A 13430-nucleotide genomic window follows, 5' to 3' on the forward strand; every position below is an offset into this window, starting at 1 on the left:
ATAGGTTGTGTTTTATGAAGAGAAGTAGCTGCTATTTGCTTCCAAGCCAGCCCGTCCAGTTCAGAATGAGCGAGATCGTAACCTTATACTCGGATTCACCACTTTGATTATGTTTTCACTCATGATTTTGGTGGTGGGTGTTGTGAGGGCAAAAGCTAGAGGTTGATATATATATTTATCAGTTTTGTAAGCATGTGCTGTCATATTATGGATTTTTTTAACAAATAATAAACTTGTATCCATTGAACTGAGAGGAAAAAGCATTTGATTTCCAAATAGTTTATTATTTATCACTGGATTATAGTTTTCAATGACCTTGAGCGTCTCCTTGGGAAACTGCTTGGTGTCTTGGGTATTGCAGTTGTGGCCACATATCCACATGTTCTCATTTTTATCCTGTCCTTCCCCCATCATAGTGAAGTGGCTATAATCCCACGCATATTTACCCTACAGCCACCTGGAAGGAAGCCAGCAATGTCATTAGAGATGGCAGTGTGCCCAGACTATCTTAAAAAAGCATCATCTCTGCTACCAATTAAGTTTCAGGAAGGGTGATGTTCGCTTTTATATTAACAAGCATTTGGAAAGGCTGAGAGTAGATGTATTAGAAGCAGTCTTCTTATTCCTAAGAGTTCATGGTTAAATTTAATTGTCCTTTAGCTTCCTCATTCCTGAGTTTGGGACACTGTGTACTGGTTGATAGATGTTTTCAGTGGGGGCTGGGGGCGGGGGGAGTGGGGGAGTAGGTGATATTTGCATATTTTGTATCTCTACCAGAGCCTTAACGTATTTTGCTTTTTTAGGGTTCTATACATTGGCCTGGCCTGCAATACAGCTCGCTATATTTATATTTCCTACCTGGAAAATGCCTGGACTGTTCTCCCCATGGAAGTTCTTCAAGGTAGGTTAACAGCTGGTACTAGAATGATTTTTCTACTTGACTAAGTTATGATTACATGAAAGTTCAGTGGCCTTAGGTATCTGATTCTACAAAGGCAGGGCAGACCTACCATTTAATATGATTTTGAAGTCCTAGTTAAGGAAGAAGTGACGTTAAGGGGGGCTGGTTCTTGAGTTACTCAGCATGATCGTGTTTGTTGAGCCAAACAAAGCTAGGTTTGTCCCACACCCTTGTGATTAAACAAAGAAAGAGGAACTCTGCAGTAAACTCTTAGGTACAGTTGTTAGGTGTACACATCCAAAGGTGGTTTTAAATATAAAAGAATTTATCTTTTAAAGCTTTTGCTGGGGTTTTTTTAGGTTAACATGCAGAAAAGGTTGTCATAATTATTTTCTTTCCTCAATTACTTGTATCTCTTCTAGTGATTTTTAAGTAATTTATAGTCAGACTGTTGCTGTCCCATGAACCTTTAAAATCTTTGTTCACATATTCGGACCTGAGTTCTCTCTGCTTCACCGGACTCTTTCCCTTCAACATAAAGCTTTGAAAAAAATTTCTAGGAGGCTCTTGCCATGTGGCTTAAGACAATGAAAGCATGGCTTTTTATTCATTAGTTCATGTAATCCAGACTATATCCTGAGAAGCTATGCTGCAGCTTGGCTAAACCATTTGGTGATTGGCATTATGATTAAAATAGAGGCTCAGGACTACATTAAGTACAAGTTCACTAGCTTTGTAGATTGCCATTATCATTTTTCCAAACCCTGAGGATGCAAATGCAGCACAGTCAACATAATTAATTCTTGGTCGTGATATCTAAGATGAAAACTCACAGTTGTACATCTAAACAAAAGGTATGAAATACAAGCACATTCACCAGAGTCCATTGTGGCAATGAAAAAAAAAAAAAACCTATCCTAATTGAGAAGAGATAATTTATACTCACACATAATTATAAAATTCAAATATATACACACTTTAAAGGTGCCTCCTCCCCTCAGATCCAATGCAATGGTGTAATTGATGAAAATTTCTTTTATAAATATATAAAAAAGGAAATTTGGTTTTAAAATAAATTATTGTTTGTAACATTTAGAACTCTGGAAGAGTCTTGAGGTAGGTCACACATCTCAGCATTGTGTCATTTAAGAAAAGCAAAGCACAGGAGTTCTCATCGTGGCACAGAATCCGACTGGGAACCATGAGGTTGCAGGTTCGATCCCTGGCCTTGCTCAGTGGGTTAATGATCCGGCGTTGCCGTGAGCTGTAGTGTAGGTCGAAGACGCGGCTCGGATCCTGCGTTGCTGTGGCTCTGGTGTAGGCTGGGACTACAGCTCCGATTAGACCCCTAGCCTGGGAACCTCCATATGCCACGGGAGTGGCCCTAGAAAAGGCAAAAAGACAAAAAAAAAAAAAAAAGCAAAGCACAGAATATAAACTGCAGGAAAGAATTGTGTAATAACAAAGTATATGCCACACAGTTCTTAGGGCTTCTCACCTCTAATTCCTACTCTGTTCTATGAAGCAGGATGCTTGCCTGATTTAACTGCTTTATTTATTGGTGTGACACTGTGTGCAGACACTTACTAAAAAAAAAACTGGTATACCCACTGTAATTATACATGCATATACCTTTTTCTCCTTTTAATTTAATATGAATTAGGTGAAAAAGGATGGTTTGTATTAGTGACTTAAGAAATTAGCGCATGAGAGAAGCTTTTTTAAAAAAAGATTAAAGACATAATGATAGAAGAACTTTTAAGAGGGGAAAAAACACTGTTAAAATAGAAAAATTCTTTTTTTCCTATAAATTTATCAAAGATGTATTAAATAGCCACTGAGAGTCAGGCAGCATGCTGGGTGTTTGGAATGTAATAAGAAAAACAATATATTAACTTAGCCCTCAGGTCTCACCATCTGTTCTGGAAGCCAGATGTGTCAACACATAATTACTACACAGTGTGTTAGATGGAATCAGAAAAATGTGCCAGGTAACAGAGAAGAGCTCCATGGAGGGAATGATTAACTTTGTGAGGCAGAGAGTGGGTGGGCGAAGGTATTATTAAAATATCCCCCAAGGAGATCACAGATGAGCTGGATGTTCAAGGGTGACCAGGACTCCCCCTGGTGGCCTAAAGAGAAGCGGACCTTTTGGCTTCAAGGAGAGCCAATGCACAGCCGTGGAGAGCGGACCCTATCTCAGGGAACCTAGGGCTGATGGGTTTGTAATCCCAAGCTGCTGACCCAGCACGTATTTTCATGATATGTCTTATATGCACTTCCGGACAGTTGTCTCTGCTTCCTGTGGCAGGTGACAGTTTATACCTTTGTGTTTCATTCTGTATCCCCGGTGCCAGTAGAAACCTAGTTACTCATCTAAAGTAAGTGAAAAGGGGGAATCTGTAAATACAGAGCATCTCCGTGGCTGACAGAGGGCTCTGTGATGAGTTCCAGGGAGCTCTCTGTGACTCACACTGGAGGAGACAGTTCTGTTCCTGGCAGAAATGAGTGCTGAGTATTTCAGCTGTACAACAAAAAAGCCCTTGCCTTTCTTTGGCCCATGCCCACCCCATGGAAAAGTGGATCATCCATGTGCAATAAATTCTATGTCATAGGAACACACTTCTGACTGAACAGGTTGGTCTTTCCAGTCTGGATTTCTCCAGGTCTACAGGGTGTGTCCAAATGACTTTAAAGTCCCCGTGCTTAAGTGTCTCTTCTCAGGAGCCAATAAAACCAGGAAGTGATGACAAAACATGAAATGATTTAATTACAGGACAAGGCCACTGTCATCGGCACCCTTAACTCCTTGACTCAAACTGATACCTGATGATGATCAGAGACCAGTCTTAGGAGGTGGAGGGCTGGGGAGTGGGGATGTTGGCTCTCATCACTGACGATCGTGACACCAAACAGCACCAACAGAGGGTCTTCTTAAAAAATAACGATGAGGTAGAGCTTTTCATCCTCTCACCCCTTGCCTCATCCCCAAAGCACCATGAGAACTGGTACCACCTAGTGGAGCAGCTGGAGAAGACAGGGATGTGCTTTTTTTGGTGTCTCTGCCTACCAATTTCTTTCTCTTGTGGGTTGCCTGTAACTGAAGGAGGAGGATTCTTTGTTATCCTTTATTCCTTGGAGCTCTTGATCATCATCTCGGCATTTGTCTCCTCAGGCCATGTTGGTAATAATTAGCAGGTGGGATTGGGATGAAGAAAATTTCTTTCTCTTTCCGCCTCTAGGAGGGAGGCTGTGTGGGTATCTATTTGGGGATCAAGGTAAAAAGACTCTTGGGTACTGTTGGGAATTACGAAGATATTTCTTTCCCATGATCTTTCTTACAATTTAGTAGCCATCCAGTATTCTCTTGCAGCCTCTTAGTAGTTCACCTGTCTTTTGCAGCACATAAGTTGTTCATTTGGAACTGGTGCCACCATATAAGGAAGCAGAAGATGTATTTCCTACTCTTAAGGAGCCTGTAATTTATTTTAAAAAGAAACAGTGGGTCTAAGCACCTAAAAGCATTGCTGGGTGCAGTGGAAGGGGTGGGATAGTTTATATTAATTTCTCGGGATCGCATTTTAAAAACTCATAGGAATTTTCTCCTTTTCTTATGTATAGGAAGCATTTACAGATATTCCTGATTGTGATCCAGAGTATACGCCTTTGATAAAAATCAAGCTCAAATTTGTTGTGCTCTTTCTTAAATGGATGTTGATTGTGAATCCTTGCAAAAATTTGAGATGAATGTGATCCAAATTACTCTTTTTTTTTTTTCTTTTTAGGGCCACATCTGGGGCATATGGAAGTTCCCAGGCTAGGCATCGAATTGAAGCTACAGCTGCCAGCCTTCACCACAGCAACTCAGGATCTGACCTGTGTCTGCAGCCTACAACACAACACTGAATCCTTAACCCACTGAGCGAAGCCAGGGATCAAACTCACGTCCTCATGGATGCTGGTCGAATTCGTTACCGCTGAGCCATGACAGGAACTCCCAAATTATTCTTAATATTAAAATGTATTTGGAGTTCCCATTGTGGCGCAGTGGTTAACGAATCCGACTAGGAACCATGAGGTTGAGGGTTCGGTCCCTGCCCTTGCTCAGTGGGTTAAGGATCCGGCGTTGCCGTGAGCTGTTGTGTAGGTCGCAGACGCGGCTCGGATCCTGCATTGCTGTGGCTCTGGCGCAGGCTGGCGGCTACAGCTCCGATTCGACCCCTAGCCTGGGAACCTCCGTATGCCACGGGAGCAGACCAAAGAAATAGCAAAAAGACAAAAAAAATAAATAAATAAAATAAAATGTATTTAAGGAGAGTAAGGTCAGCCCGGGGTTGTTGTAACTAAAGATGTGCTTTTGTGGTATTTGAATTAATGGCTCGAGCACTGAAGGTGAAAATGAGACCTTCTCTGTCAGGTGCTTCTCTTCATGATGCTCCGTCAGTGAGATCTGGGTTAAGATTTTGATGAAAGATAGTTTTTTAATGTCACCAGCCAGTAGGAAGGCCTGAACTGATATTTCTGAAGCTTTACTCCCTTATTTAATATGCCTCTTCAGCTGACTGAGAACCATTTCCTTCCTCTCATATTCTGGAAGAGCATGGAGAAATTATGAAAAGATTACTTTGCAGCCCTTATCTGACAGTGGAAATTCTAGCCATGATCCCAATCTGTTATCATCCATATCGGAAAGTTCTTGCCTGGCTTAATCCTGGAAATACCATTAGCTTGCCACATGAGTACATAAGATAGACAAATGCTCTCAGTTTATTATTTCAGTGGGTAAAATTAGCTTACAGAAGTTGTGGGCGTTACTGTTAAAATTAATCTTTAATCAGAATAGTCTTATAGACACAACTTAGAATAGATTTACAAGGAGATCCTGCTGAATAGCATTGAGAACTTTGTCTAGAGACTCATGTTGCAACAGAAGAAAGGCTGGGGGAAAAATGTAATTGTAATGTATACATGTAAGGATAACCTGACCCCCTTACTGTACAGTGGGAAAAAAATAATAATAAATAATTAAAAAAAAAGAATAGTCTTATAAATTGTAATAGAGCAGTTTTATTCTTTATCACTCCTGTGCTTTGCAATTGCTGAAAGTTCTTATATATCCTCTCTTACACTTTTTGAATTCTGGTCCAAAAAAACATGCATGTAGGAAGATGTATTATAAATGCCTATTATTTGATTTCACAGTCCCCTGCAAAATGTACTGTAGTTGAGATTTTCTAATTATTAAAGCTTTTGAATAATACAGGAAGTTCTATCACAGAAACTTATGTGAAGAAAAGTTGAAAACTAAATTTAAAAGTTGAATCTTTAATATAGCTTTTTTCCTAGCATATCATCCTGCCATCCATTACACGTTTGTAAAATCATCAGTGTATTTTAATCTTTTACATACTTATGCCCAGACCTCATTCTATAAATTATTTGACACAGTTTACCAAGATATGCAGTAATCTGGAAGCCATGAAGTGCTTAGGCTTAAATTACGCTACCTTGTATTCCAGCTCCCCTACCTATGAGCTCTGTGTCTCTGGGTGAGCTGCTTAAGCACTCTAAGCCTCTTAGACTTTTCTGCTACAGAATAGGCTGATATGAACTTGAAATAAATAATCTATGTGAAGTATTTAGCACATTACTAGGAACATAGTTAGTCTCCAATAAATGTTAAATAATATGCAATAAAAGTAAAATTTAAAATAATAGTAAAAATCAGGATAAGGGGAAATATAAAAGATTCTACTTTAAAAAGTTAAATTGTAACTATGCATTAAAGTCTGGCCATAATGACGAGTCAGTGCATACTGTTTTTATTTATTTTTAATTAATTAAATTTATTTATTTATTTTTGCTTTTTAGGGCCGCACCTACGGCATATGGACGTTCCCAGGCTATGGGTCAAATTGGAGCTACAGGTGCCGGCCTCTGCCACAGCCATAGCAACAGCAGATCTGAGCCTCGTCTGCAACCTACACCATAGTTCACGGCAACACAGACTCCTTAACCCACTGAGCAAGGCCAGGGATCAAACCCGAAACCTCAAGGTTACTTATCTGATTCATTTTCACTGTGCCACATTGGGAACTCCCCAGTGCACACTGGTTTTAAAGTTATCTTTGGGGAAGTGAAGTTTTTACTGGCTCCGCTCTAAAAGCAGTTCCCATGTGTGGCTTGCTATGGGGAAACACTGAATGTGTAGCACATAGTATTGTCAAGTCTTGACATTAAACACAGGCAGTTTAGGCTGGTGGTCTCATAAAACGCTGTTTTAAGGTGTGCCAAGGCTCTAATGCCAGCATGTAAAATTCACGAGCCCTCTCCTCCAACCATGGTTGTTAGTTTCTGACTTTTTTTTGTAAAAGCAACTTACTTTTTTTTTTTTTAACTTGAGAAGTGAAGCTTATAGAAACTTCATTTCCTCTTCCCATTTTCATTCCTACGTGGAGGTTGGAGGTTTTCTCCATCCTTAGCCAGAATATGTTTTATCCACAAGGGCTTTCTTCCTTGTATCCCAGCACTCAGGCCTACACCTGCTTAGTTTCATTTCAGCTTCCCTTTGCTCAGCTGCCCCTTATGTGTCAAGCCCTGTGCCGGATGCTGGATGTGTCTGCTCTTCTCAAGGAGCTAGGTCTGTTACTACTTCAGGTAAATCCTGCCCCCTTCCACCCAGCAGACTGTCAGCTTCGTGGTGGCTGAGGACGTGCTCTGGATATGGTCATAGTCTCCCCACAGAGCAGGGGCTCTGGCACAGAGTCTGGGTGCTCAGAAAATGCTGTTGAATGAAAGTGTAAAGGAGGTTCTTGCAGTGCTGCACAGTGGTGGGTGTGGGAGCATTGATTGTCATGTGTCTCATATAAAGTCTCTTTCATGAGACACGCAGAAGGCTCATGAAGCTGCTGCTAGGTCCATCACTCTTTGTTAGGTCCACTGCTGTTGGTGGCCCTGACTTTGGCAGAGATATTGGCTTTCTGTTCACCTGCTATTTCCTTTTCTTCAGGGACACACAGCTGGATGCCACTTGCAATTAAGTATGAGCATGTGACTGATTCTGCTGCATGGAATGGAGCAGACATGATGGGCCGTCTCTATAAACTCAGCCCATAAAATCTCTGATGTGCCATCCTCTCCTCCCTCCTCCACTGTGTTTTGATACCCAGGGTAACCAGGTGTGGGAGATGGCAGAGGTCCTTCTGCCTGGGCCCCTGAGTGATAAGTCAAAGCTGCTACTCCTCCTGTCCCTTTCCCATTGGACTTTATATGAGCAAGAAAAGAAAACATTTAATGGATGAAATCACTAAGATTCTGAGGCTTATCCGTTACAACAGTAATATCACCTTAACCAATATTGACTCCTTCTTTTATTGCCTATGCAATGGAGGGTTTCTTTTTTTTTTTTTCCTTTTTTGAGAGTGGTCTCTTACTGATTTTCAGTAGGTTAATCTTTCAGAAGATTTTTTGATCTCAGTATTTGAGAGGTACATTGAACGAATTGAAATGTATGCTTTGGTCCATCAATGGAAAAATTTTGTCCCAGCTGACTCAGTATGCCAGTGCTGAAGGGGTAGGTATGTTTTGTTCAGTAAGCACAAGTCAGAGCAAGAAAAACAAAACAAAAACCAGTCCTAGTTCCCCAATGCTTTGTCAGTTCTCACTCCTCCTAGCCATTATGACGTGATTTCCCCAAGCCCTTTTATGTTTTACAAAGAGCAGTCGTCTGCTTGGGAAGAAAGGACATTTTCTTGTTCCTACATGCCCTGTATTGCAGAAGAGCATTCTCATGGGCCAGGACTGAACAATCTAGAAATTTACATTACAGAATAAGGTACATATAGGGGATATTACAAAGAGTTATTTGGGGCATATAAAAACTTGATAATATATGTGATGCAAACTCTTTTAGGAGGGAGGAGAAGAAGGTAGTAAGAATATACATTTTTAAAATATTGACAGATTATTGGAGTTCCCGTCGTGGCTCAGTGGTTTAATTAATTCGACTAGGAACCATGAGGTTGCAGGTTTGATCCCTGGCCTTGCTCAGTGGGTTAAGGATCCGGCGTTGCTGTGAGCTGTGGTGTAGGTTGCAGACATGGCTCGGATCCCGCGTTTCTGTGGCTCTGGTGTAGGCCGGTGGCTACAGCTCCGATTAGACCCCTAGCCTGGGAACCTCCATATGCCGTGGAAGCGGCCCCAGAAAAGGCAAAAAGACAAAAAAAAATGTATATGTGTGTGTGTATATATATATATGTATATATATATAGACAGATTATTTGGTATGTTTGATTTCTTTTTTTTTTTTTTTTTTTTCTTTTTCCGCGGCACATGGAGGTTCCCAGGCTAGGGGTCTAATCGGAGCTGTTGCTGCCAGCCTTCACAAGAGCTACAGCAATGCGGGATCCGAGCCACACCACAGCTCACGGCAACGCCGGATCGTTAACCCACTGAGCAAGGCCAGGGATCGAACCCTCATCCTCATGGTTTCTAGTCAGATTCATTAACCACTGCGCCACAATGGGAACTCCATGTTTGATATTATTGAGAAAACCTCTCAGAGTAGATGCTTTCATGTACTATTGAATACCACTAACAGTTTTATGAGGATGTATAGTACTTAAGTACCGAAGTTCCAAACGATAGACATGCCAAGTTCAAATCCTGTTCCACTGTCCTATTGTCTGTGTCACTTGGACAGAGCACTCTAACCTCTCTCTGCCTTAGTTTCCTTTTTGGAAAAATGAAGAAAAAACTGGTACTTATTACTGGGAAGAATAAATGAGATAATCTACGTAAAACACTTAGCATGGCTCCTGGTAGGGTAAGCTGCTCAAATAACTTTTTTAATGAGAAAAACTTCATGTTAATCATAGTTATTTCTTACAGTTTTAGGTTATTCAAATGTAGTGTATCCCCAAATAGTTAGTCTTAACAGTAGATGGCGTGAAAATATCTGTGAGTTTCTCTTAGGCTTTGAAGATAATCCCGAGGAGCCCCAGTAAAGGTATGAAAGGACCAGAAGTAAGTTTTCAAGACCTGTGTGGTCTTCAAGAATCATTTATTGTCAGTTAACATATAGTGTTGAATCGCCACTCCAGTGTGTTTATTAAGCGTCTATTATGTGAATTGGTATTGAATTGCCACTCACAATTATCAGTAGTTTTGTGACCAGCAGCCAAAGAAGCGTTAACACAAATTGCAAGGATAGTCAATTCATGTGCCTTGGTTACTGTGATTAGCCAGGAAGGTTACATCTTTTTATTCTTACTGTTTGATCCACCAGCTTATTTATTTCATATTAAAAAGATTTAAAAACTTATAGCTCTAGAGTAAATACATTTACTCATGCCATCAAATACATTTGCTTATTTATTTCATCACATAGAGAATAATCATTCCCGTTTTCACAGTTCTCAAATGAAAAGAATGTAAGAGCATTTTCTTTTTCCTGCTTATGATATCTCTTACCCTCTAAATTTTGAAGGAAAGTTGTTTTATACCTAAAATATAATTTTACAAACTTAGAAAATGGTGGGGTTTTTTAGATTTCTAGATTGCTTTATTATTTTAAAATTAGAGGACCAGAACACAACTATAGTACAAATATTGGCAAGCATTTTGGATTATTAATATGATTACTAGAAGGCTGCACATTCAAGTTTAAGAACAAGAACCACAATTCCACAACTGTCTTTTTTATATAAGATATTATCAACCTAATTTGAGGAAGTGGTATGGATTCTCCAATTAATATGATATTTTGAAATAAGGTATTTCAGAGATAACAATTTTAATTCTACACTTGCCTTGGAAAATGTTGGCACATACAGGCATAGTTCTTCTGCTTTTAGTACCAGAGAAAAATTTTTTTCCTGAATGCTTTGCTATTTTCCCCATCAGTTAATGCCCTGAGTTGCTTTAAAGAGTGTAAAATGTAATGTAATAGAAAATCTAATGTTCTCCATTATTTAATCAATCCCAAAAAGCCATAAGGAAACTCTAGTATTTTAACTATAGAGAATCTTTAATAACTGCCACTTGATACCAGCCAACACATTCTAAAGGTAGTTTAAAATCATCCTAATTTAAGTCATCCTGCTAGAAAATGCTTTAATTATCCTAGAAGACTCAAATTTTAAAGAAACCCTTAGAATTAAAAAAAGAAACCCTACTATTGTAAGACTTTTTGTGCATCCAAGCCTTCATATTTAAGAGAATAACTTCTAGAATTATATTTAATCTAGAATTATAGCAAAAATATATTTGTTACTCTTGTGGCCACATAAATATGTAGACCCATCTTGTCCACTTATAAATCTTGTAACCGATTGCTCAAACATGGGCATAACAGTAGATTTGGCATCACTATTAAAGTTAATTTATAACCATTTGATGTAGTTTCAGGTCTTTGATGATTCATCTTTAAGAAATAGTTTCCAGGAGTTCCTGTCATGGCTCATCAGAAACCAAACAAATCGGACTAGCATCCATGAGGACGCAGGTTCGCTCTCTGGCTGCGCTCAGTGGGTTAAGGATCCAGCATTGCTGTGAGCTGTGGTGTAGGTCACAGATGCAGCTTGGATCTGGCATTGCTGTGGCTGTGGTGTAGGCCAGCAGCTACAGCTTCAATTTGACCCCTAGCCGTGGAACCTCCATATGCCATGGATGTGTCCCTAAAAAGACCAAAAAAAAAAAAAGAAAGAAAAAGAGTTTCCAAAACTTATGCTGAATATTACTGAATCTAATTTTGAATAAATTCATTTTATTCCTAGGGATATTTTTGAGGTTTTTCCTTAGTATTAATGAAAAATATGTGTATATGAAAAGAAATGGAGTTAGCAGCATCTTTATTAATATATTCTCTCAAATATATAACATTTTAATTATGTACTGTTGTGTCAACATTTGCAGTTAAGACTCTATCCAGGCATTATTCAATTCTAAGAAAGCTGACATTACCTAAGGAACTGTAATTGTTTGACCAGATAAAGCAAACACTAACTATATTTGAATTCTGTGGAAATTAAGTGTGCATACTACCTCTAATCATCTAGTCCATCTTTCAAGCTAAAAAAATAACCTACTTGAGATGATTACTGAAACATGTTTAAGTCTTAAGAAAAATTATTTTGATGTTTCTTAGTTAACTGTAGGGTGTATAATCCAATGTACCCAGAGAAAATAATGTTTATTCTCTTATGATCTACTTAAGTAAAATCATCCTGGTAATTTGATGATACACCATACATGGTAAGTTTTACCTTGTTGGGTGCTGGATATTTTTTTTATTCCTGCAAATATTCTTGAGCTTTGTTCTGGGACACAACGAAATTACTTGAGAATAGTTTGATCCTTGCAAGTCTTGCTCTTTTTTTTTTTAGGGCCACGCCTGCAGCATATGGAAGGTCCCAGGCTAGGGTGGAATCAGAGTTGCAGCTAAGGCCTACACCACAGCCACAGCAATCAGGGAGCAGAGCCACATCTGCAACCTGTGCCACAGTTGGTGGCAATGCCAGGTCCTTAACCCACTGAGCGAGGCTAGGGATCAAGGCTGCATCCTCATGGATACTAGTTGGGTTCTTAACCTGCTAAACCAAACAGGAACTCTGAGTCTTGCTTGTAGAGATAACTCAGATGGGACCAGAACAGTGTTTAAACTGTGGCTAACTCATAACTAACAGAAGACCCTTTTGAGTACTCTACCAAACCTAGGAATCATGTTCTCTGCTGAACACTTGAGGGAAACCATCTGCAGATCTCTGGAGTTTGTCTGTGAAGCTCTCTCTCTTCTCTGGTACTCAGACCTGGAACTTCAGTCTCTCCAGACTGTCAGCTCCACCTCCTCAACTTGCCGGTTCCCCCTCTGTGCCCTGCAGCTTGCTAACCGGGCAGCAAGCTGGGGCTCCTCATTTGTTTCCCATCTCTCAGAGATCACTGTCCTTATTGCTGATGTCCAGTGTCTTAGGAACTATTGTTTCATGTATTTTGCCCAATTTTTGGTTGTTTCAATAAGGAAGGAAGGTAAAGCCAGTCCGAAATTCCATTTTGGTTAGAGGCAAACCAACATCAGATGAAATCTTAAATGAATATTAGTCTTTAATTTTCGAAAACATAGGTTAAGAGTTTCCGGTGATATTATCTCCAAATGATATTATTTTTCAGGGCGCAAGACCATCATTTAATCTAGGCAAAACCAGATGATTTCTTAATCCTTTCTAGCTATCCATAAAACCTGCTCTGACAGTATCTTCCTAATACATTTAAAGCAGTGCTCTAATAAAGATTTAAACTCATACAATGCACAGTTGCTGTGCATTAAAATAATGGCCGAATTTTCTTCTAGCAGTTATCTATATTATCATTCCCTCCCTCCTAACAAATTGTGAGGATATAATGAAACTGCTAATGAGGCATCGTAAATGGTCTCTACATTCCTTTGGGAAACAAATTGGAACTTTACATTAAAAGGCATAAAAGTTATTATATCCTTTGAATCATTAACCCCACTTGTAGAATTTCAGCCAGT

At 39.5% G+C, this 13430-nt stretch overlaps 1 protein-coding gene across 1 annotated transcript in view; it reads left to right on the plus strand.

The window, feature by feature from the left end:
• MFSD6 (major facilitator superfamily domain containing 6) overlaps positions 1 to 13430 on the plus strand; it is an 86032-nt gene that overhangs the window by 56294 nt on the left and 16308 nt on the right. The window contains exon 3 of the mRNA XM_047773071.1: positions 804 to 901. Within this exon, the coding sequence (XP_047629027.1) occupies positions 804 to 901 (98 nt within the window). The remainder of the gene's footprint in view (positions 1 to 803; positions 902 to 13430) is intronic.

Source organism: Phacochoerus africanus, chromosome 3, assembly GCF_016906955.1.
Source record: "Phacochoerus africanus isolate WHEZ1 chromosome 3, ROS_Pafr_v1, whole genome shotgun sequence".
NCBI lineage: Eukaryota > Metazoa > Chordata > Mammalia > Artiodactyla > Suidae > Phacochoerus > Phacochoerus africanus.